General features: G+C 38.0%; 2 protein-coding genes across 2 annotated transcripts in view; both read right to left on the reverse strand.

Moving 5' to 3' along the window:
- Window positions 1-2,565: 2,565 nt before the first annotated feature.
- Window positions 2,566-11,980, reverse strand: LOC122825405 (adhesion G-protein coupled receptor F1-like). The gene is made up of 17 exons (XM_044106820.1): window positions 11,898-11,980; window positions 11,342-11,445; window positions 11,178-11,214; window positions 10,536-10,721; window positions 10,092-10,420; window positions 9,962-10,023; window positions 9,576-9,700; window positions 9,250-9,474; window positions 8,755-8,949; window positions 8,511-8,639; window positions 8,256-8,434; window positions 7,892-8,068; window positions 6,451-7,809; window positions 6,313-6,354; window positions 6,130-6,183; window positions 5,989-6,042; window positions 2,566-3,344 (listed from the first exon to the last, which is right to left on the reverse strand). Exons 2-17 carry the CDS (start codon window positions 11,438-11,440, stop codon window positions 3,336-3,338), a joined length of 3,261 nt encoding a protein of 1,086 aa, XP_043962755.1. The 5' UTR covers window positions 11,441-11,445; window positions 11,898-11,980; the 3' UTR covers window positions 2,566-3,335.
- Window positions 11,981-12,893: 913 nt separating this feature from the next.
- LOC122825867 (adhesion G protein-coupled receptor F5-like) overlaps window positions 12,894-24,215 on the reverse strand; it is a 36,269-nt gene continuing 24,947 nt past the window's right edge. Inside the window, exons 14-24 of the mRNA XM_044107447.1 lie at window positions 24,027-24,194; window positions 23,882-23,911; window positions 23,171-23,248; window positions 22,644-22,793; window positions 17,301-17,479; window positions 16,280-16,456; window positions 14,752-16,104; window positions 14,615-14,656; window positions 14,357-14,410; window positions 14,227-14,275; window positions 12,894-13,560 (exon numbers count right to left, since the gene is read on the reverse strand). Of these exons, the coding sequence (XP_043963382.1) occupies window positions 13,514-13,560; window positions 14,227-14,275; window positions 14,357-14,410; window positions 14,615-14,656; window positions 14,752-16,104; window positions 16,280-16,456; window positions 17,301-17,479; window positions 22,644-22,793; window positions 23,171-23,248; window positions 23,882-23,911; window positions 24,027-24,194 (2,327 nt within the window). The 3' untranslated portion in view covers window positions 12,894-13,513. The remainder of the gene's footprint in view (window positions 13,561-14,226; window positions 14,276-14,356; window positions 14,411-14,614; window positions 14,657-14,751; window positions 16,105-16,279; window positions 16,457-17,300; window positions 17,480-22,643; window positions 22,794-23,170; window positions 23,249-23,881; window positions 23,912-24,026; window positions 24,195-24,215) is intronic.

Genomic DNA, 24,215 nt, shown 5'->3' on the forward strand with positions numbered 1-24,215 from the left:
AGGAACCAGCATGAAGACACGTTAATGCTGACACTATTGAATTAGATACTACTTAATGCGTGACACACATACATGTGTATCACATCACAGCTTGTCCACACAGCGGCACACTGCTTGTTTCTTTCTGACGCAGGCATGGATGGATCTGAGGACAGCCCAGGAGAGACACAGGCAGTTGAAGAGTCAGGTAAGCGTCAGCCATTTGACTGACGCTTACCTGGGCAGCAGCTCTGGAGAGACTTAGGTGTAATGCACCGCAGACATTTACCCCAGTTCACAATCAGAGGTTCTACTTGAAGCTCAATATATCTCACCATAGGGACAGGAATTCCTTAATCAACAGAAAGGAGAACATCAATCAAAGAAGAAATGGTATAGGGTCTGGCTAAGATCCTAAATTTAAACCAACTGGACTTCTAAAGTTTTGTGAAGATGTTTCACCTCTCATTGAAAAGGGTTTTTTAACTTCTGAGAATGGCTAGAACTCTCTGGCTTACAGGCTGCACACAGAGCAAATCACATGAAAAGAGCCAGTAAGATAACAATCTGGTTCAGTGTTGTTTTGCTCACATATTTCAACAAATGCAAGTATAATAAGAAAAATCTTTGATCAATGTGGTGTAAATGGAGGTTTGAAGAGTAACAACGAAACTAGGGAAGATATCAGTTCAGGACCTGATGTCTAGAGCCATGTACCTGCATCTGTAAAGCTTGGTGTCTCTGAATATATTGAAGCTCTGGTGAAATGTCTACAGTCAAGGCTAACTGTGTACAACTCAGCTTTATTACCTCTGTACTGTGTTTGCTACTACTTCAGCCAGGTATCCCTCACAAAAGAAATCTGTGGTCTAAATGGGACAAACCTGGCTTAATTAATTATTACATTTATCATTGAATGGACTGGATCTGTTTGTTTCCCTCTAACAGAGCACTCATTTAAATTTTTTAGTTTATTCTCACATAAAAATACTATCGATGTGTTCAAGTTATGCAAAAAGCAGTTAGCCTAACAGTGAAGCTAAAATAGAAAATTAATGCTAAACATGTAGGAGCAGCACAGACGTTTGAAACCCTAATGTCAGCCTCCACAGTCCACATTTCTGAACAAGTTCCATGAATGATTCCAGAAACACTGGAAAGATGAACGGGTAGATTAGAACTTTGAACCAATCTGATGGCTGAAGAGCCACAAAAACAATAAATATCTTTGTCATTGAACTCGTGTGTCTATTTATTTAAACACTTCAGGTTTTTGAATTGAAGATGTTGCTCATTTTGGGTGAACTCAAAATACGGGACACAATAGAGGCAGCTTTGGTATCAGGTCAGTGACCTATTTATAGCATTAATGCTTGTGTTTTTTTTTTACTCTAAACGACAGTCATCCTGTAATGTTAAATCAGAGGGGGGGAACAGCAGCGTGAATAACCCACTGGTAAAAAGTTGGTATTTGAACACCTCCTGGTCGAAGGAACTTATTGTCGACTTTAGGAGGTATAAACCAGACATTCAACCCATCATTATAAATGGGGAGTGTGTGGGGATGGTGCCAAATTTATAGTACCAGCTCACCTGCATCAGAGAAGACCTGACCTGGAACTCCAACTCCACTTCAGTCCTGAAGAAGGTACAACAGAGACTGTTCTTCCTGAGGATTCTCTTGAAGAACAACCTGACAACTGAGCTTTTGCTGTCCTTCTATCACTGCCCTTTTTAGTCGGTGTTGAGCCCCGGTGTATCGCTGTGGTTCTCCAGCTGCACTCCAACCATGAGACTGACTGGCTACCCTCTTCCATCTCTGGAGGAGCTCTACAGGACCCTTCCGGTCCGGAGAGCCTGCAGCACCATCCAGTACCCCTCGCACCCTGACCACCACCTCTTCTAACTCCTGCACAAAACAGAGGCAATTCAGGGAAATAAAGTCAGGGACAAACAGAGTAAAAAGCAATTTCTACCCAAGAGCTGTTGTTGCACACAACATAGCTGCCTATCTAAAACTTGATCATCATATTTTTTTTATTGTTGTTTATTCTTAACATCCTAGTTGTTGCAATGTGTTTCTACTATGTTTTTATTGAGATATACATATGCATTATTATTATTATTATTATTATTATTATTATTGTTATTATTATTATCTACACTCTACAATCATAAGGTGGACTGGGTGATGGGTGGGATGCAAAAAGATGCATCCCACCCATCATTAAAATCAAATTAAATACTGCACAATTAGGCCAGTCATGATAAAAAATTTGCTGGAAGATAAATTGTTCCAAATTAGAGTTTGTTTTAATCTATCATGCGATTAATTGATTTATTGATTATTATGACAGGCCTATGCACTCTCACTGGTATACCCCAGAGCAGTAGTAACTGTGTCGGTTCTTGGTGGTCGACTTCAAATTGCAATTATATACTTCTTTTTTTTGGTCTGTTTGTAGTAGTTCTGACCTAAAAATAAAATAAATGTTTTTGACATTACCCGTCTCCATTGCGACCTCCTTCATGGCATCGAGTTTAACAACAACAACACAAACATAACAAAAGACAACACAATGCACATTGTGTATACAATTATTTGCAATACCAAAGGATTTCAATGGAATATCATTAAAGATCGTGCCGCTATCGCCGATACTGCTGCCAATACATTGTATTACTTCAGTTTGGTATATTATCAAACTTTTAAGGCACCTTACAAACATAACACCACAACAAACAGAAACAAATTTCTGAACATTTTTGATAACTAAATAAAACTAATAACTAAAAATGATCATTTGAGAATAAATCAAAACACATTTTTAGGCAGAGTTGAGAAACTACAATACAAAAGTACAATACAAGTTTCAATCTATCAATCCGGCTTTTATACATAATCAGAATACAATACAGAATACTGTACAGAAGCTCGGTAAGCCATAAAGAATATACTGTATGTCAGAATGTGTGTACTAAGCATTAGACATCTGTCCCTGTCATTGCCTCTGATTCATGGTGGAAGCTTATCAGTGGCCTTGGGTAGTGTCCAGCACAGCTCCATAAATGTCAAGACACATAATGCTCAGTTGACAATTGCGGCTTTTTGTCACATGAGATGTGTCACTCTATAGCTGTTAAATCTGATTCCCACAAAAATATGAAAGAAAAAGTTGGATCTCTGTTTCACATCAACAGTTGAAATAAAAGCAAAGTTTTTCTTTTATAGTCGTTTTCCATGCGAAGGTTACAGTGTAGAGAGGTGAGGGTGGTGGGGGTGCAGAATTTGTGTTGTGAAGGAGGGTGGTTTGGGAGGTTTGGGACCACTGCATTAGGGGACACACTAAGGCCACTCAAAAAACCTATAAGGAAAAATACATCATTATCAGTCAACTCATAATTATTCAATACAGCATTATATTCACGATGTACACAATAACAGAATAAACTGTCATTATTTGCTGTCTTAAATAAACAGGCATATTTAAACCACAAATACTAGCAATGTTTTAAAGTAATATTTAATTTTTCTTCTAAAATACAATTGCAAGCTGAGAAAAAAGGAACATTGCTCTATGCCACTGAAAAAAAGTTTTTGATTTAAATTCTCTAAACGTATAAGTTTTGTACATGGTGGTATTTGTGCAGTTTTACAAACTTTAAAGAACTTTAGCGATGGTGTCTGCACATCTCTGTTGTTACACAGTTTTTACTGTCACTCATTGTATATAGTATGTTGTTATTTAATCTTTAAATACATATTCATATGTTATGCTTTTTTTTTTAAATAACCTACTCAGTTGAACGTTCCTTTGGATTGGAGTTCACTGCACTGATGTTGAATTTCTGCCCTTACTGTAAAGTATGTTAGTTTTTTACATTTTTATCTTTATATGAATCTATATGTCTTTGCTGCTGTTGCACTGGACTTTCCCTGCTGAAGGTGAAGGCTATTTCAATTCACACTATTGAGTTCCACTTTTCTGGTTGCTCTGTAAATTTTGTCATGCTTCTTTTAGACTTAGACTTAGACTTAGACAGACTTTATTGTCATTTTGTATGCACAGGAGTGTATACATAACGAAATTTCGTTGCATACGGCTCAGGACAATGTTTTGAGGTTTCAATGAGGTTACTCATAATAAATAAAATACACAATAAAATATAAATATTAAATATAAAGTGCAGGAATGACAGTAAAATAGAAGTTATTTAGCTATGTACATGAAGTGGAGACCAGTTATTTAGTAGTTAAGAGTTCAGCAGTCTGATGGCAAGTGGGAAAAAGCTGTTTCTGAATCTGGTGGACCTGCACCGGATGCTGCGGAACCTCTTTCCAGAGGGCAGCAGGGAGAACAGTCTATGATGGGGGTGTGAAGAGTCAGTGGCGATGTTTCGGCCTCGGGACACGCAGCGCTGGGATGAAATTTCCTGAATGGAGGGAAGGGGGGCCCCGATGATCCTCTCTGCCGTCCGCACCACTCTCCTCACGTTCTTCCAGTCGGAGGCGCTGCAGCCTCCACACCACACAGAGAGGCAGCTGGTCAGAATGCTCTCTATGGTGCTTCTGTAGAACGTCTTGAGGATGGGCGGGGGCAGGTGTGCTCTCCTCATCCTCCGCAGGAAATACAAACGTTTCTGTGCCCTCTTGACCAGAGTCGTGGTGTTCACAGTCCAGGTGAGGTCATTTGTGCATACTTTGTGCTATTTTCACCGTTCAACTTTTATACTATTCACCTTGCTTTCCTAATGCCTTCTATATCTCTTAGTGTTCATAATCTTCATACTTTTTATAATATTCAGCTTTTTATGATTTTTTTTACCCCATAGAAATGGGGGAAAGCGCTCCATCCAGTGGCAGAATTGAGAATTACAATGTAAAATGCCCGTTGTGTTTTACAGTGCATGTTTTCGGTCCTGCCTATTAATTGCAATGAATCAGTTTCAGAGCTGTCATAGAAGACACGAGGCAGTGGCCATTTTGAGGTTGGGCAGTTTAACAGATTCGATGCTATTTAACACCTGGACATAATTTGAGCTTTTGACATTGCTTTATTTGTACTGCATGTGACATATTTTTTGTTGTCACCGTGCTAAACGATGACTCCAAACAAATGTTTATATCTCAGAAATCAGTGAGGTATTAATTTCATTATCAGAAGGAACAGGGGAATGTTTCTGTCCTTTTCAAATGTTAGGGTTTACATTATTTATTTATTTTATTTTATTTACATTGCATGGAATATATTACTGTAACCCAGCATGCTAGTGGTAGCATAGATGCTATGATTAGTATTTTAGGTAGTTTTAGCTTTTTAGCTAATTTTGGCTTTTATGTGGGCTTTTCACTCTGCATGGACTACTTCTTACCTTTCTGCAAGTGACTCTGGTCAAATGGTTTTGCCATTTTCACCAAAAGCATTCAGTACTGAGAGTTGCACACTTTCTAGCTATATTTAAATTAGGCTTTCAATTAGCACTCTATTACAAATCCATCCCTTTTCTAACACCCTTGTCCCTTAGAGACACACAGGACACACAACCATTCACACACACTCACAGCTAGGGAGAATTTAGAGAGACCAATTAACCTGACAGTCATGTTTTTGGACTGTGGGAGGAAGCCGGAGAACCCGGAGAGAACCCACCATGCACAGGGAGAACATGCAAACTCCATGCAGAAAGACCCCGGGCCGGGAATCGAACCCAGGACCTTCTTGCTGCAAGGCAACAGCTCTACCAACTGCGCCACTGTGCAGCCCTGATAGAAATTATACATAGATTATTACCATCTAAAAAAAACAAAAACAACTGTCAGGTCAGACCTCAGGTTTTTTATAACAGTACATGATGGACTGCCTTAGAAGCATTGGCTTTGCCCTAATTAAATGACAGCTATTATATATTTGTTATATTTTTCACTCTATATTAGTGTTCTGACTGTGCTCCAAGGTTATTAAAAATAATATTGAGTATATTTCTTCATATTAATTTTTACTGACATACCTCCTCCTCTTGTAACATTTCTAGTTCATTAGATGATGTGGCAGCCATGTTGTTCTAAAACAAGACAAAAGTCAAACAGAAACTCAATCACAAAGAAGTTATAAACATAAGAAAACAAACTTAGTTGATCACTTTTCTTACCCTTCTATTCTGTCCCACCAAGGAACAACAACACATTTTTATCTCTGACCTCACCTGAAACAGAATAAGGTAAGTGTGTTGGCTGACATATTTTATTCACATGTAAAACACTGTAAAACAGTCAGAGTTGGGTTCTCTGATTGGTTGACAAGCGCCTCATAATTCAGATTGAGACATACACACCGTTTGATCCAGCAAGCTTCCAAACACCAGGATGACAAAACCCTGTATGAATACAGGAAGTATGTGTTGTCAAATATCATATCATAACAATAAACAACTGGAAACAATGAAATATTAGTAGAGAAAATAAAACACTACCTCCAATAACTGAAAGACAAATAATCCAAAATAGATTGCCATTGGCTTCGCGGGAACCATAAATCCAGTTTCCAGACTCAAACTTGCTCCCAAAAACATTGTGAGCAAAGCCAAACTGACAGCTGCCACTAGGCCATGCTTCTCTCCTGCATGGGCTGCATTTTCTCCAACTCTTCTCAGTATTTTGGAAATCACCACCATCAGAATTACAAGGTTTGCAGCCATTATAATATACACAGGGATCACAATCCCCAGTATAGCTGTGGACTCATACCAATTGCGCCAACAGATAATATTCTCCTGGATGTCCTGATCTGAGGGAGCAATTGCAGCTATAGTTATTGTTGAAATGATCAGAGGTGCGCCATATCCCACAGAGAATCCGATGGCCAGCGTGGATCTTTTAGACAGCCGTCCTTCAAAGACTCTGAGAGCCCGGTAGAGCAACAGCAGGGCCGAGGCCAACATGCAGAAGAACGGGGAGAGGTAGGAGAAATGGATCAAGAACATAACGACTGTGCAGGCCGGCGCAGTGTCTGGCAGTGACATTGTCAGTCGCATAATAAACCAAATCAATGTAAGCAGGACGGACAGAGCAATGTTAATGATGGAAACATGATGGAAGTAAGATGGGTTGTTCTGGCTCATTCGTCTCAGCGTGACGCCTTCAATGATGAGACAAATGATCAGAAAAATCATAGAAAGGACAGCTGCAATTAAACTCGTTGTGATGTTAAACAAAGATATAAGTGAGAAACTTGACAGAATGGAGAATGAGGCGGTGTGGTTGCAGTTACAGGAGACGAGTTTATCTTCTCTGAACACCAGGGAGCAACCGTTGCTGCTCCATCCTCCAAGACCTTCATAGAGGCTGAAGTCCCAGAAGACGCATTCTAAGTCATAAAAGTTCTGATCTGAAGCATGAAATATTAATGATAAATTAGTAATTTCAGCATCTGACTGAATGAGCACAACCCTTTGACTAATAGAACCATAAGAATTGTTATTTTCATCTCTCACAGAAAGCACATTGTCCATGGAAGCAAATAATATTACAGTCACTGACTGATACCCTTCATCAGCTTCCAGAATGTTTATTTCCACTGAAGAGTTGAAGTCTGCCTGGAACGTGTTAGTGAATGTAGTTTTGTTCAGTAGGATATGAGGTGTGGTGATGCTGAAGGGTTTACTGAGCAGATGGGTTGTCATCCTCTCAAAGAAGTTCAACAGAGAAGAGCTGACACTTTTCATTTCAGTATCATCGCTTTTCTTCGTTTCACTTTTGGAATTGCCGTTGAGAAATGTCCATGAATCTTTTGCCTCGTCAACAGTGAGAACACCTGCAGTTTCCAAGATATTCTGGATTGAATAGAAAGATAAATACTGTTTAAAACATGAAGACGTTTTTCTTTCAGAATGTAAGTAAAAAAAAAATAGTGACCTTCATTGAATCTTGAGTTATTTTCAAACCAAAGAATGAAATAATGTTTTCCACATTGTTGAAAATCTTAACAATGCTAGTGATGGTGGCCGGACAGTTAGTTATGTCCTTAGCATGTCTGACAGTCACTGTCTTGAGTTGCTCCAAGAATGCTGCCAGTGTAAAGTCATTCAGAGCCTGTCATGTTTGAGGGGAGAAAATATTTCTATTACATCTGATTTTGACAACAAAATTTCAGTCCTTACACTTATGAGCAAATGTCTGAAAATGGTTCTTTTCATGATGAATTTACATCATTCGTTTGTCCTTCAGATGACTTAACGTAACTAAAATAGGTTTAAATGCTGCATGAGGACTTTGTCACCTCAGACTGATCAAGCAGCTCATGAACAGGTGCCAGGACGCAGCTATCTTGCAGATCTCCAAATTTGCCATCTTCTTTACAAACCGCTGTCCGTTCTCCCACCTTGTTGTTTTTGCAGTCTGCCACCGCCTTAAAGCCCAACGGTCCATTACCAAACTCCTCACTGAAGCATATCAGAGCTGAAGGAAGTAACAGTGTTTTACTTAGATTTTAGTATTGTCTAAAGGTTTTAGTATTGTCTTAAGGAATACTTACGCTTGGTGGTGAATTCAACTGTGATTACTTTTTGATATTTTGTGTACGTTTCCTCTTCACAAGTGTAAATAATCTTGTCTGTACAGTCATGAGAGACTGTGACCTCTGCTGTGATTTTGTCATCATAAACTAACAGAAACATGAACGTTTGGGTTGAGAGGAAGTTAAAACGTTTTTTAACTTTTACACAATATAACAGAGATATGAAGACATTTTTAACCATCCATCCATCCATCCATCTTACCTATGTAATCTGATCCGATAAACTCTACCAAGTAGGGTCTGTTGACAGAGCACTCCAGTTTGATCTTATTGGAGAAATCACAGTTCATGATTCCTCTGACTGGTTTAACATGAATCAGTGGGATTGCTTTGGATGTGAAGGTTTCTTTCTGTTTGAAAATTAACTTAGTGCTTTTCAGTTTACATTCATAAAAACCTAAAAAAAAAAAACAGAAGAAAAAAAAGGTAGGTATTTTTTTTTATTAAATCTTTGAATCTGTTTTATGTTTAGTACAGACCAAAAGTTTGGACATAACTGGGTGTCCAAACTTTTGGTCTGTACTGTACAAGTGACAAGATATATAGCAGTATATATAGCTGCAATAGATATAGCAGCTATATATACTGCTATAGCTGTATATATTTACTTTTTCTAGGACGTTCAAGCTTGACCATTAGCACATTATCAAAATCTCAATGACATCATCATTTTCTACATGGTGACTGTATTGCTTACCGTCATCAGTTCGAAGAAACTTGGACACTGTCAGTGTTGACTTCCTCTCTGGGTAATTGTTGGAGATGCTATGGGTTTCATCTGGCTCAATAATCACACCATTAACTGTCCACTCAGCGTCCCACTGGCTGCCCAGAATGAGAGTGTTTGGTGGAGGGCCACATGTCACAGTCACACTTTCCTTCAAGAAGAGTGTTCTTGGATTAAACTGTAATTTTCTCTCACCTTTAGAGGACAAAAGGACACACAGTCATTCATGAAAATAATTTAAATTACAATTTGTGTAATCACTCAAGCATGTCCAAAATTTATTGGGCCTTTCTTACTGACAAACTCCATTGGGTAATTTTTTGCAGCTAGTTCATTAAATACTGCATATTTTACTCTTTTAACTTGGTCATCATCAATAGCTGGAGCTCTGAGAGTGTAAACAGCAACAGTACTTCCTTCCCTGTAACAAAGAATGAAATGAATCAGTTTCAAAATAAGCAGTAGAACCAAATACAATGGAGGATCTACGCCAGGATTAGCTGAAATATGGCAAATAAATAAGCTGCAACTGGTAAATGATTGATTAACTGGGTGAAAACAAGTTTGAATCCAACAAACCGAAATATTTGTTGGGTTGAACTTCAACAAACTGCTGTTGACGTTCTTTCAGTTACATTGAATCACATAAAAGTTGGTCAATCCTTTAATTATTTTAACTTACCGTAAGGTTAAGCTCTGCACTCTGCAGTGTTCTGACACATAGTACTGACACTGCTTTTCAATCTGTGTAAGACAAACAGTTGGTGTGTAAACCATCAGCACTTCAAGGCTTCAAACAGATCAGGACTTACCGCATCATGGATGTCTCTGTAAACTCTGCTGGTTTGGTCTTTGAAAGACTCCTGAAACGGCATGTTAATGGTGAAGTTGTCTTGTTTGACTGCAATGGTTGTCTTTGAAGGTGATGTTAGAGCTTCTGATGTAATGAATCCTTCTGTCCATTCCTCGGCATTTATTGTTGCATTTGTTTGTCTTTCTGTGGTGAAGTTTGACTTTCTGGTTGTTGGTTTTGTTGCATTTGCCAAGGCTGCCATGCTTACATTGATTTCAGGCATTAGGAATTGAAACAGGGGTTTGTGATTTTGTTCTGTGGTTGTAGTTGGTGGCATTACTGTCATCCCTGCCAAAAAAGGTAAAACAGGATCCTTAATAAGAAGTGAATTTAAACATGTTCACCAGCTCATATTCGGAAAAAGCTAGATTACCAAGAAAAAGCAACAAGTTATTATGCTTACTTGTGACTGGTTGACAAAACCTGCCATCATAATGGAGTCCATCTTTCTGTGTGCAGATCTGACTGCTGGTATCATTGGATGTTTTAGTGGAGTTACAGATGTCACGTTTCCAAGCAACACCATCTTCATACTGACACTGCAGTCCATTAGAGGGGAGGGATGTTGGACAGAAGGTTGTCATGGATACTTGGAAAATAAAAAAAAAACATAAAAATACACAGAAAGTAGTTTTAATGGTCATTATTAGTGCAGCTCTTAGATTTTAGTCTAGAGCCAGACCTAAAAGAAGCCTTTTGTGGATGAGGAGGTTAACAGATTTAGACTGAATACACACAAAAAAAATTTACTATGGTGAAAAAAGTATAAAAATGAAAAAATAAAAGGGAAGGTATAATTTTTTTTATCTTCTTCATTCATCAAATGAGGAGAATAAACAATTTTGTCTCATTCAAAAAAGAGAAATTTAAAAACAATAGAATCAACAATATGAAACAGACATATAGTGCAGTGAAACAAATTTACAAATATATTCTATTTTGGCTTTGGTTTTTTTTGGGGGGGTGAGGGATCAAACTTAAATTATAAATAAATTTTAATATCATTTGGAGGAAATATCACTGTATAATATTTAGCACAACTCACCTGGATTCACAATGAATGCTTCAGTCCCAGTCACTTCCTGAAATAGACGAGTTGAAGTTAGCTAAGAATGCAGACTGTACCTGACAAGAAAGGCAGCAGGAATCTAAATCGAAACACATTTAGTGTCACATGGTACGACGCAGTCAGGATGTTTTCGTGCTCACCTCCACATGAGACTCAGGCTGTCTGAATCCCTGTTCATCCAGTCTGCAGCACAGAACCAGCAGCATAAAACTGAAGCAGGCCACATTTGGTGAAGCCATCCTGACTGGACAGAAGATAAAACCAAACATCAGTAACACTGTTAAGCATTGATTTACTGAATCATGCAATTAAGTGACAAAACACATCAACTGTGCGAGATGCAGCATTAATAAGGTGGAACTTGTTTTTCTCCTATTCTTGAATTTTTTGGAAAATTTGCGCTTTCTGCTGTTAGATGCATTGTAAAGCGTGGGAGTGTTATTTTCTCATTGCAACGGGAGAAACTTAAAGTTAAACATGCGAAAGTGCTGGGTTGACAGAGAGCTAGAAGTAAAACTGAAAACTACTTTGTTGTAAACTGACATGTCCAACAGAAAAAAACCTCGTTAATATTCTGCTCCCTCCACCCTCAGTCTAAAACATAACCCTTTAACTCATTTCTACAAACATTCCTCATGTTAGAATGAATAAAATCAGTTCAGACGACATTTTAAATCAACTTTAGGATTACTTTACCTCTTCTTGTCCTCTGATGATTTACTGTGTTGGCGCTCACTTCCTTAAACTTCGTCCACGACTTGCAGAAACTTGTCGGTTTGGTTTAGCAACTTCGTTTCTGACAAGCACATGTGCAGGACATGCACTGCTTCACCTTCTGCTGCAGCATGTGACTGAGATCAGACTTACAGTAGCTCTTGAAGTCTTTGCATTCATTTTTGAGTAAAATTTCATGTTTTGGTTTACATTCTGAGCGTATGATTAGAGATTCCCACAGTCACAATCCTTCAGTTAAAGCAAAATGTTTTCGAAAGCTGTTGACAGGATAAAGAGATACAGATGTTCAACTGCTGGTGACGTAGTCAATCACATGGCTGCAACTCAGTGCATTTGGTCGAGTGATGAAGAGGACTTCCTGAATGGGGAGGAAATGTATAGATCTTTAAATGTAGATCTTTAAATGTAGATCTTTAAAAGATCTATAGATCTTTAAATGTAGCATAGACATTGTTGCCAGACGGGCTGCTCTATGTACTTTAAACCAGCTGTTCTACTGGAACCACAACATCCAAGAATCTCTCAGGTTTGTCTACAAGCCAGAAAGTTTTCAGTGCTGATTTCAGAGATGTGAAGAGAACAAACAGATAAAAACTCACTGCCAACATGAAGGATACCAGATACTGAAGCACAACAGCGTTCAGCAGATGGGCTGGAACAATTTTCATTTCCTTCACGCGATACTGGAAGTCCTTTGGTGTCTCTGTTTGAACTGAGACCACAGGTATTTCAGCATTCAGCAGCTTTTAGACACAAGGTGCCAGCGCGTGTGTTTTCTCGTCAAGAACCGCATGTAACCAGTTGTACGAGTTTACTCTTCGAACTCTGAGTCAGGCCGTTAATATGGAGGAGTTTATTAAAACGAAAGACAAAATGAAAGCAGAAAGGCGCAAAAAACAACATTTCTGTACAAGTCTTTAAAATGACATTTTAGAATATTTAGGTTTGGGAAAACATTAATGAATAAAATATATAGTACTTTTATAAAAGTATAACAGACACTGTCCTGTCAATACAGATTTCTACACTCTTCATCTACACACACACACACACACGCACACACACACACACACACAGACAATAAATAAAATATACGTCAACAGATACTACAAAGTAAAATTCATTATTTCACATTAATATTAGAAGTGTTATGTTAAAACAACATTGTTGGACTAAAGTCATTTGGGTAACTTGCTTTGCAAAAATGCGACTTTTTCGCATCTACGTTGAATATTATGCATTTATTCAAAATAATCCGACATAAGCTTCTCAATATTTAACATCATTTGCACTTTTCCTCCAAATAAATCCCAGACCATAAGAAACAAAGGAAACATTTGGTCAAAAGTTGGGATGAAAGATGTCTACAAACAGACATTACTGCAGATTATTATACATTTTAAAAAGACATGAGTACATTATGCGAAGAAAGATTTATCATTACAAGCAGCAGCTGCTGGAATCAGTGGATTCAGTTTCCTTCACTTGTTCACAATCCGTTAAAAAGCAAATCAAACTTGATGAGAACGAATTTCTGTGCAAACAAATAATATTGATTTGCTTGACTTTGCATTGGATTAAGTGTTGGATCCATTAGAAGCAGAGCGGTAGTCATTGGTAGGACCTGCAACAACAATAGGTTTTATTTAGTTTGACATGTACAGTCCAGTAAAATAAGCATTATTTACAAAACTTTAGGTGACTTCAGAAGGCAGCTGGTTGTCATAGATTTTATTTAGTTTCTAAATTTTTACATGTAAATTTATGTAATTTAAATATATATTTTGTTTCTTTGAATTATATATACAAAAAATAAATAGTTTTTTTCTTATTAAAAAAAATACACTGAACATTTGTGAGTGTGTTGCATATGTTTTGAAACATGCAAAATAAAAATATTGCAAACCACTATATGTGAATAGACTCATACAGTGGCTTGGTATAATACAAGTAAATTTGAATTGCTGTATTTATTCAGACAAATTTAAAATGAAGTTAACAGTTTTCAAGTTATTCTCAATAAACCTGAAATAAAATGTTGTGAAATAATTATCTGGAATGTGTGAACATGTGACACCATATTTGAAATTGTGACAAAAGAGAATAAACTACAAAAATCTGAAAAAAAAAAACCCAACTAAGAAATGATTTTAATGTCTTTTTAACTCGTTTACTGGAAGATAAGTTAAGTCTATATATATGTCATGGAACTTGTTGATTTTAAAATGTATGTACTATGACCAAAATAAAACTTTAAAGATGTACATCATGAAAAACAAAAATGACATACGTCTTGTTTTTTTCAGCATGTTGAGGAGAGAGTTCCCAATGCTGGTGCTCTGAAACAAGAATAGCAGTAAATGTCAGTAGCTTGAACCGTCGCTATTCAATAGGATGAATGAATAAAGAAAATCTCTTACTGTTGTCTTGCTACGGGAGGAAGATGTCTGAGATTTGGTCATCGCTTTTCGCACCTAAAAAGTTATTTCCGTTGGTTAGTATGCTACTGAAAACCTGACAAATTATGTAGGAAAAGGAAATCTCTCTAATACAAACCCTTTGACTGATTCCAAAGTTATAACATCAAAATATGAGATGTTTGCTATGCACTTTCTGTGCTTCAAATCCCCCTTCTTACTGTATTGTCAACAAAATCCCGACAGATCAGACAAACTCACCGTTGTGTCCAACAGTGTTCCAAACAGCAGAATGAAGAAACCCTTTAGAGAAACATCAAATAAAAATCCTTTTCATTTTGTTCATATTAAGAAGCAGGACAAGAGTATGAAAAGTTATTATGTACATGAAATGTTACCTGGACTGAGTTGAACAATGCAAACGTAATGTGCATCCCTCTGTTTTTTGGGCTGAGCATGACTCCGACTCCCAAACCCCAAGTCAGCCCAAACAACGGCGTGAGAACAGCCAAACTCCTGGCTATCACATACAGAACATTCTTCTCTTCTGCTTGGGATGCGTTTCCTCCACCTCTTCTCCTTAGTATTTTGTACAACACCACAACCAGGATCACTAAGTTTATCACCACTATCATGAGAGCAGGGACCACGAAGGCCAGCAGAGCTTTGGACTGGTCCCAGTTGAGCCAACAGACGACATTTTCCCGGATGTACTCATTGGAGGGAGCAGTTGAGGCAATAGTTATTACTGCAATGATCAGCGGCGCTCCATATCCCAAAGCGAATCCGATGATCAGCATGGTTAGTTTAGACAGCCCTCCTTCAAAGACACTGAGAGTCCGGTAGAGCAGCAGCAGGGCCGAGGCCAACATCCAGAAGAACAGGGCCAGGTAGAAAAAGTGGATGAAGAAGGTAGCGGCTGTGCAGGCCGGCGCACTATTTGTGTTTGAAATGGCCGCTCCAATAATGAACCAAATGTCTGCAATCAGGAGAGACACTGCGATGTTGACGATGGAGACGTGACGCAAGTATGACGTTGAATTACTTCTTATTTTTCTCCATGCGATGCCTTCAATGATCAGACATACAATCAGGGAGCCCATGGATATACCAATTCCAATGTAGGTTATGAAGTCCAACACAACATCCTGTGGGCTGTCAGGTGAAAACAGAATGGAGAAGGAGGTGGTGTGGTTGCAGTTGCACCTGACTGTTCCATTTTCATTCAGTACAAAGGCACAGCCTTCATCACTCCATCCTCCAAGACCTTCAAGCAGATCGAAATCCCAGAAAACACACTTAGGCTTTCCCAGAGTCTCATTCAGAACATCAAATGCTATCAATATGTTGTTAATGTCTGATTCTGGCTTAATAAGCACCACCTTTCCATTGATGAAGCTGGATGATGTGTTCACGCTTTCCCTAGCAGGAAGCACGTTGTCCATGGAAGCAAATAACATTACTGCGATTGACTGCCTGCTTCCCCCAGCTTCTGGTATGTCTATTTCCACGGAGGAATTAAAGTCAACCTTGAAATTGTTCGTGAAATTAGTTTTGGTGAAAAGAATATGCGTTGTATTTATGTTCAAAGGTTTGTTGACGACGCTGGCTGTTATCCCTTCAAAGGCGCTCAAAAATGAAGAGCTGAAGTTTTTGTTTTCTGAGCTTTCATTTTTGCTGTCACTGTTCAGTTTATCCCACGAGCCTTTTGCAGCGTCACTGGTAAGAATGCCTGCACTTTCCAGGATATTCTGGATTAAAAAACAGAAAAAGAGCAATTATAATCAATATTTAAAAAAATATCTAAAATCTAAGTTGTACTTTTTTTTCTGGTGTCTCTGCATCTCCCTTCTTAATGCTGGCCTGGGCAACTACCCATACCAGTCCTGCACAACAACCACCTCCACACACATCCTCACTACCTACCTTTGTAGACTCCTCAGATATTGTGATTTTTAAAGAACCGGCCCTCCTGCCAATATTTGCAAAGATTTGCACCATGGCGCTGATGGTGGCTGGAGAATCAGTTATGGTCTGAGAGTTGTTGATAGTTGCACCCTTGAGCTCTTCCAAGAATGCTGGCAGAGTAACCACATCCAATGCCTGCCAGGGTTCACAAACAAAGTTTATTATTACAAGTTATAGAAATACTTACATCTGAATCAGTTAGAGCATAAAATGCAGAAGTTGTATCACTACGGTATCCATCCATCCATTTTCTTTACACCCTTCTTCCCTAAATGGGGTCGGGAGGGTTGCTGGTGCCTATCTCCAGCTATGTTCTGGTCGAGAGGCGGGGTTCACCCTGGACAGGTCGCCAGTCTGTCGCAGGGCAACACAGAGACATACAAGACAAACAACCATGCACACACACACTCACACCTAGGGAGAATTTAGAGAGACCAATTAACCTGACAGTCATGTTTTTGGACTGTGGGAGGAAGCCAGAGAACCCGGAGAGAACCCACCATGCACAGGGAGAACATGCAAACTCCATGCAGAAAGATCCCGGGCCGGGAATCGAACCCAGGACCTTTTTGCTGCAAGGCAACAGCTCTACCAACTGCGCCACTGTGCAGCCCCTCACTACGGTATATCTATCCAAATTCTGGGCTCATGAATGTATCATGAAGTGTTGTGTGTTTAGATTATCTTTTGCTAAATGTGGGCTTTTGATCAATTTGGTCTTGGATTTAAGAGTCTAATGTGATAGTTTTGGTTTTCTCAGCTTTAGAATATATACAATAAGGACAGAATATGGTATGATTGGAATAAAATGTTATTGGAATACATAAAATGGTAATTTCATATATTCTCATATTTCTTGTCAGTCATTGTCATGTATTTTGTGCCCCATTTCCCAGAATTTTTCATTTTGAGGTCCTAACATTTCAGGAAATAATATGTGTTATGAAGAAGAGTATAGACATAAGATGAACCAGATTACCTCCGACTCACTGAGCAGATTATGTATGACTTCTAGAACACAGTTGTCTTGGACGTCTCCATATGTGCCATCTGCCTTACAAACTGCTGTTATGGTTCCCACTTTGCCCTTTTCACAGGATGCAACAGCCTCAAAACCTACCGATCCGGCACTGAATCCATCTTGAGCTTTACAAACAACTAAACAAAAAGATAAAATGACTTAGCTGATTTTTAACATATTTTCTAATCACTATCCAGGTCACTGTGCAGCCCCAAAATGTGCGCAAGCCTGGCAGATTTACAAGTAAAACATTTTGTTAATTTTACCAACCTTTTCTGATTTAAATAATATTATTGTTTTGGAGAGGCTCACTCAGAGTACCAGCCAATTAAAACATGCAAAAAGTTGTTCGGAGATTTTGAGTATGATTTGACTGCTGGAATGCCAAAAAAGGAATTTGTACAAACTATTAAGATTATATTTTGACGGACAATTTTCTAAATACAATGCAAATAAAAACTGAAAAGGTACATATTGTAAAAAATAATAAAATAAAATAAAATAAATGTTACCCTCCCATATCATCCCAATGTATTTTTGGAGAGGCCTGTGCCACTTGTAATCACAAACAAACCTATTAGTTGAATAGTTTTAAATCTAAATCAACCAGGGTTTGAATAATTTTGGGAGCAGTTGTACACGTGACCTGGTTTGTCTTTTATTTAGCTTTTCACGGTTCTGTTGCCTGGATCAATACCCACCAGTTTCGATTAATTTCAGAGTTATTATTTCATAATCCTGTGGGTTAGTTGTCACTTGGCAGGTTATCGTCTCGTCCCGTTCGGTACATCCATCAGGGGCTTTGTAATCATATTGGATTTCCAATCCAGCTAAACAACAGAATCACAACACTTTGCTTAGAGTATAGTTCGTAACAAATACTTACAAACTGACACTTTAACATGCTATAGGGTATTATTATAAAGTATTAAAATATGTGCTTGTTGAATACTTACTTGAAGAAGTCAGGTCTTTAAATTGAACCTGGTAACCAGTGTTAACAGAACACTTCACAGTCACAGTATTTCCACATTGCACCGTTCCTCTGACTGGGTTCACGGTAATCTGTGGCGCCGCTTTGGACGTTAAGGTGAGGCTCTGTGTGAAAGTGGCACCGTCGTTCCGCTTCATTTTACACACATATGTTCCTGCAAGTCAAAGCCAAAGCCATCATTATACATTACAATTACACATAACCATCCAAGCTGCTATGTTCCAACACTATGAAGTGGATTCCTACCATCATGAATTTTCAAAAACTTTGGGATTGTGTATTCTGACGTTCTGTCTTGGCTGGGAGTGACTGTGTCCAGGAGAGTTCCAGAACGTGTCCACTCCACTGTCAGGTCTGAACCCAGAATAGTCGGAGGAGGTCCACATGTCAGGGTGACTGGAACCCCAGCAATTATTTTCTCAGCATCAACTGATGTAATTAATTGTGTAACACCTGTGTGACACAAAGATGGGGAAAAAAAGCACTAAAAAGCTACCCATTTTTCCCACCATACTGTTTATAAATTTATTTGAAAACATATGAAGACGACTGAAACATGCTCCAAATTTGTTGATGGTCACTTACTGACAAAGTCCACAGGATACGTTGCTGCCAGCTGATTTAACATTTCACCTTTTGCTAAATCAAATAGCTTTTCATCCCCAGAAGAACTAATGAGAGTATATTCAGCAATGGTACTTCCACTCCTGGAATGCAAAATAATATCTGAATTCAGCCACAAAGTGAAATGAGGTTTCACACTCTAAGTAGTTCATTATTTCTAAACTTGATTATAACAGAGAGTTTTTTTAGACAGATAATATTTATATAAGCAGCTATACAGTAAATTGTTGTTTTTTTACTGTGTAACAACTGAGAATTCTATGGTTATTTTATATTAACTAGTTATTGTCTGGCCCTCTGACCACAAACCAGCAGGCAAGGTTGGTAAAGTGTCTTGCCCAAGGAAAACGACTAGACAGATGGCACGGGGACTCAAACCAGCAACCCACTGACTATAAAATAAACTCCTACCAATGTGGACACCGTCGCCCCAAAATAACTTTCTATAAACTTTCCATCCTAATGATCTATATGAACCAGCACATTCACTTTACATAGTGAATGCTTTATATTTACTATACTTATATAGTGCTTTATCAAGTCCAAAAGACCCCAAAGTTCTAAATATTACATTCAGCCATTCATGCACACATTCACACTTTAATGCTATGTAGTTCTGAAAAATATATTTCTGAAGTAGCATATGATAAACTATAAATTGTGCCTCACCGTAAGGTTAGGCTCTTCACAGTACAATCTTTTGACACACGCTCCTGACACTTCGTTTCAGTCTGTTTGGGACATTAACATGTTCAAACAGGAAGTAAATATTTCAATTTGTATAATAAGTACACCCATGTTGTAACAAAACTGAAACATAAAAATTCAATGACTTACAGCACTATGAATATCTTTATAAACAGCACTGTTTTCATTATTATACGACTCTTTGAAATCCATGTTAAGAGTAAATGTCCCACGTAGTATAACAGAGGCTACAGTTGTGGCTACTATTGGGATGCTTTTTGTTGTCACTGTTGTTATTTCTGGTGTTGTTGCATTTGTCACTGTTATTTCTGGCATTGGTGATGCGTTTGTCACTGTTGTTATTTCTGGTGTTGTTGCGTTTGTCACTGTTGTTATTTCTGGTGTTGGTGTTGCATTTGTCACTGTTGTTATTTCTGGCATTGGTGTTGCGTTTGTCACTGTTGTTATTTCTGGTGTTGTTGCGTTTGTCACTGTTATTTCTGGCGTTGGTGTTGCGTTTGTCACTGTTGTTATTTCTAGTGTTGGTGTTGCGTTTGTCACTGTTGTTATTTCTAGTGTTGATGCATTTGTCACTGTTGTTATTTCTGGCGTTGTTGCATTTGTCACTGTTGTTATTTCTGGTGTTGTTGCGTTTGTCACTGTTGTTATTTCTGGCGTTGGTGTTGCGTTTGTTACGGTTGTTATTTCTGGCGTTGTTGCATTTGTCACCGTTGTTATTTCTAGTGTCGATGCGTTTGTCACTGTTGTTATTTCTGGCGTTGTTGCATTTGTCACTGTTGTTATTTCTGGTGTTGTTGCATTTGTTACTGTTGTTATTTCTGGTGTTGATGCATTTGTCACTGTTGTTATTTCTGGCATTGTCGCGTTTGTCACTGTTGTTATTTCTGGCGTTGTTGCATTTGTCACTGTTGTTATTTCTGGCGTTGTTGCATTTGTTACTGTTATTATTTCTGGCGTTGTTGCATTTGTTACTGTTGTTATTTCTGGTGTTGGTGTTGCGTTTGTTGCGGTTGTTATTTCTGGTGTTGGTGTTGCGTTTGTTGCGGTTGTTATTTCTGGTGTTGTTGCGTTTGTCACTGTTGTTATTTCTGGCGTTGTTGCATTTGTCACTGTTGTTATTTCTGGCGTTGGTGTTGCATTTGTCACTGTTGTTATTTCTGGCGTTGTTGCATTTGTCACTGTTGTTATTTCTGGTGTTGTTGCGTTTGTCACTGTTGTTATTTCTGGCGTTGGTGTTGCATTTGTCACTGTTGTTATTTCTGGCGTTGTTGCATTTGTCACTGTTGTTATTTCTGGTGTTGATGCATTTGTCACTGTTGTTATTTCTGGCGTCGTTGCGTTTGTCACTGTTGTTATTTCTGGCGTTGTTGCATTTGTCACTGTTGTTATTTCTGGCGTTGTTGCATTTGTCACTGTTGTTATTTCTGGTGTTGATGCATTTGTCACTGTTGTTATTTCTGGCGTTGTTGCATTTGTCACTGTTGTTATTTCTGGCTTTGTTGCATTTGTCACTGTTGTTATTTCTGGTGTTGATGCATTTGTCACTGTTGTTATTTCTGGTGTTGATGCATTTGTCATTGTTGTTATTTCTGGTGTTGATGCATTTGTCACTGTTGTTATTTCTGGCGTTGTTGCATTTGTCACTGTTGTTATTTCTGGTGTTGATGCATTTGTCACTGTTGTTATTTCTGGCGTTGTTGCATTTGTCACTGTTGTTATTTCTGGTGTTGATGCATTTGTCATTGTTGTTATTTCTGGTGTTGATGCATTTGTCACTGTTGTTATTTCTGGCGTTGTTGCATTTGTCACTGTTGTTACTTCTGGCGTTGTTGCATTTGTCACTGTTATTATTTCTGGTGTTGATGCATTTGTCACTGTTGTTATTTCTGGTGTTGATGCATTTGTCACTGTTGTTATTTCTGGCGTTGGTGTTGCGTTTGTTACGGTTGTTATTTCTGGTGTTGTTGCATTTGTCACTGTTGTTATTTCTGGCGTTGTTGCATTTGTTACTGTTGTTATTTCTGGCGTTGTTGCATTTGTTACTGTTGTTATTTCTGGCGTTGTTGCATTTGTCATTGTTGTTATTTCTGGCATTGTTGCATTTGTCACCGTTGTTATTTCTGGCGTTGTTGCATTTGTCATTGTTGTTATTTCTGGTGTTGTTGCATTTGTCATTGTTGTTATTTCTGGTGTTGTTGCATTTGTCGCTGTTGCTATTTCTGGCGTTGGTGTTGCATTTGTCACTGTTGTTATTTCTGGTGTTGTTGCGTTTGTCACTGTTGTTATTTCTGGTGTTGTTGCGTTTGCCACTGTTGTTATTTCTGGTGTTGACTTTGTTACTGTTATTTCTGGTGTTGGTGTTGCGTTTGTTACTGTTGTTATTTCTGGTGTTGTTGCGTTTGTCACTGTTATAATTTTTGGCGTTGTCACTGTTGTTATTTCTGGTGTTGTTGCGTTTGTCAAAGTTGTCATTTCTAGTGTTGTTGCATTTGTCACTGTTGTCATTTCTGGTGTTGTTGTTGTGTTTGGCACTGTCGAAAAAGAAAATGAAATGGTGACTTCAAATGTTAATGAAAACACTGATAATTGAAAATGTTGGTCAATAACATGATCTTCATACCAGGACACAGAGCGATTCCTGGGGAGCAAAAAGTGGAATCCAAAATTATTTTTTTGAGTAGTTTATGCAGATCCCAGAAAGCAATGGTTTAAAATCTTACCTGTGATCGGCTGACAGTACTGGCGTACAAATGACAGTTCATAAATGCATGTACAGGTTTGACTGCTGTCACTACTGCATGAATTGTAGCTGTTGCACATCTCACATGGCCAAGCAAAACCATCCTCACATTTGCATTCCAGGCCATAAATGGAGTTTGGATGACAGACTGTTAAAGATATTTCGCCCAGTTTTATTGTACGGTAAGTTTATTTATTGGCATAAAATCTTGTTAAATATGTTATGTGTAACTTACCTGTTGTTATATTTAGTTCTATAACTTTTAACGAAGCTGTGAGGGTTACAGGGAAGCTTTCATTTTTGAGTGCTGCTCTGAATAAGTCAACTATATTTGGTGGCACACTGGCGACTGGGATGAACAATTCATGGAGCACATAAAGTTCCACTAGAATGTAAGAGAACCACATGCATTTCAGTGTTGATGCTAAAACATGGAAATGTTTTACAGATGAATTTATTTATGACTCATTAATACTTTGTGGGATCTGAACAGAACATTTCCATCCCAAATATTTTCCAATCTTTCTTAAAAAAACTTTAAGTCATGCATTAAGATGTACGATATGAGACATTTCCCTTACAATCAATGGCCAACATGTTTAAAAACCAGCTAATGGTTTTAGTATTTATCCTTATTAGCAGTACCTTTGCTGAATCATCAGAACTGATGGTTAAAAGAAAAAATTCATGAATATCAAACTTGTGAGTAATCTTAGTAATAAAGACCTAGTAGCAGTAAATTGAATTGAATTGAAGCTATACCATAATTTGCTGAAGGAGTTGATGTATTCGGATAGCCTGTTTCCATGGTTGGCATGACAGTTGAGGTGTTTGGGATGGCTGTTGTCGTGGATGTTATGGTTGATGTAGTTGTAGGCATGACAATTAAAGTGGTTAGAATTAATGTTGTAGTTGTTGACAGAGATGACATCCTTGTCATTACTGGTAAATATTACAGCGGTACAATTAATCACATTTTTCTTTCAATTTTTGATTTCTTCTTTAAATGATCATAACAATACAAATTAAAATGATTCTGTCTCACTTTCTTCCCTTATAACTTTCACAATGCTATCCAAGACAGAGAAAAATGATCATGCATTTTCCATGTGGATATTGCTGACACGTCATTGTTATCTACCAAGGTTGGTTTTCCCTAACCAACCGAGATTTTTAGACCTCATACATTTATATGTACAGTGAGACGAGATGGAAGCAGAAAAAACGGAAAGACGTAAACCTTTGAATATCGCTGATAAGATAGAACACTGTCACTTTTACTGTACATGTGACACTGATAAAATGATTTTTATGTTACTTGTGATAAAGTATTTATGAAACACATATTTCACTTTGGTGGTTAGATCATTTAAGTCAACTGTAATCTTTCATTCCTCCCAGAAAAAAAGGTTAAAGTACAATACTATCATAAGCAGATCATAAGCTACAACCCAGAGTTATGTGTTTCAATACCTGGAGAAGCTGTGGGACACAAATCAATGTCTGTAAACCAAAAGATAAATACTGCAGTTAAAAATTAGGTAAAAATGCATCTACGAAAAAAAAAGTAGAATCCCCTTGTTTTAGTAATGTCTTAAACAGAAATTAGCAAGCTTACCTGTGATTGGTTGACAGAACTCTTCATTGGAAAGAAGTCCATATTTGCATGTACAAGTTTGACTGCTGACATCTTTGCATGAATTGTTTCCATTACACATGTCACAAGGCCAAGCATAGCCATCCTCACATTCACACCTCAGTCCATCAGTGGCGTTTGGAGAGCAGGCTGGTGACATTTTAGAGGATA

The sequence above is a fragment of the Gambusia affinis genome, linkage group LG22 (genome assembly GCF_019740435.1).
Source record: "Gambusia affinis linkage group LG22, SWU_Gaff_1.0, whole genome shotgun sequence".
NCBI lineage: Eukaryota > Metazoa > Chordata > Actinopteri > Cyprinodontiformes > Poeciliidae > Gambusia > Gambusia affinis.

Excerpts from the sequence above, each read along its gene's own strand:
- LOC122825405 (XM_044106820.1), bottom strand. The coding sequence starts at position 11,440 with ATGGCTTCACCAAATGTGGCCTGCTTCAGTTTTATGCTGCTGGTTCTG. Across the intron at positions 10,722-11,177 it reads AGCATTCATTGTGAATCCAG|TATCCATGACAACCTTCTGT; the intron begins GTGAGTTGTGCT and ends TTATTTTCCAAG. Across the intron at positions 6,355-6,450 it reads TTGTCTTTCAGTTATTGGAG|GGTTTTGTCATCCTGGTGTT; the intron begins GTAGTGTTTTAT and ends GTATTCATACAG.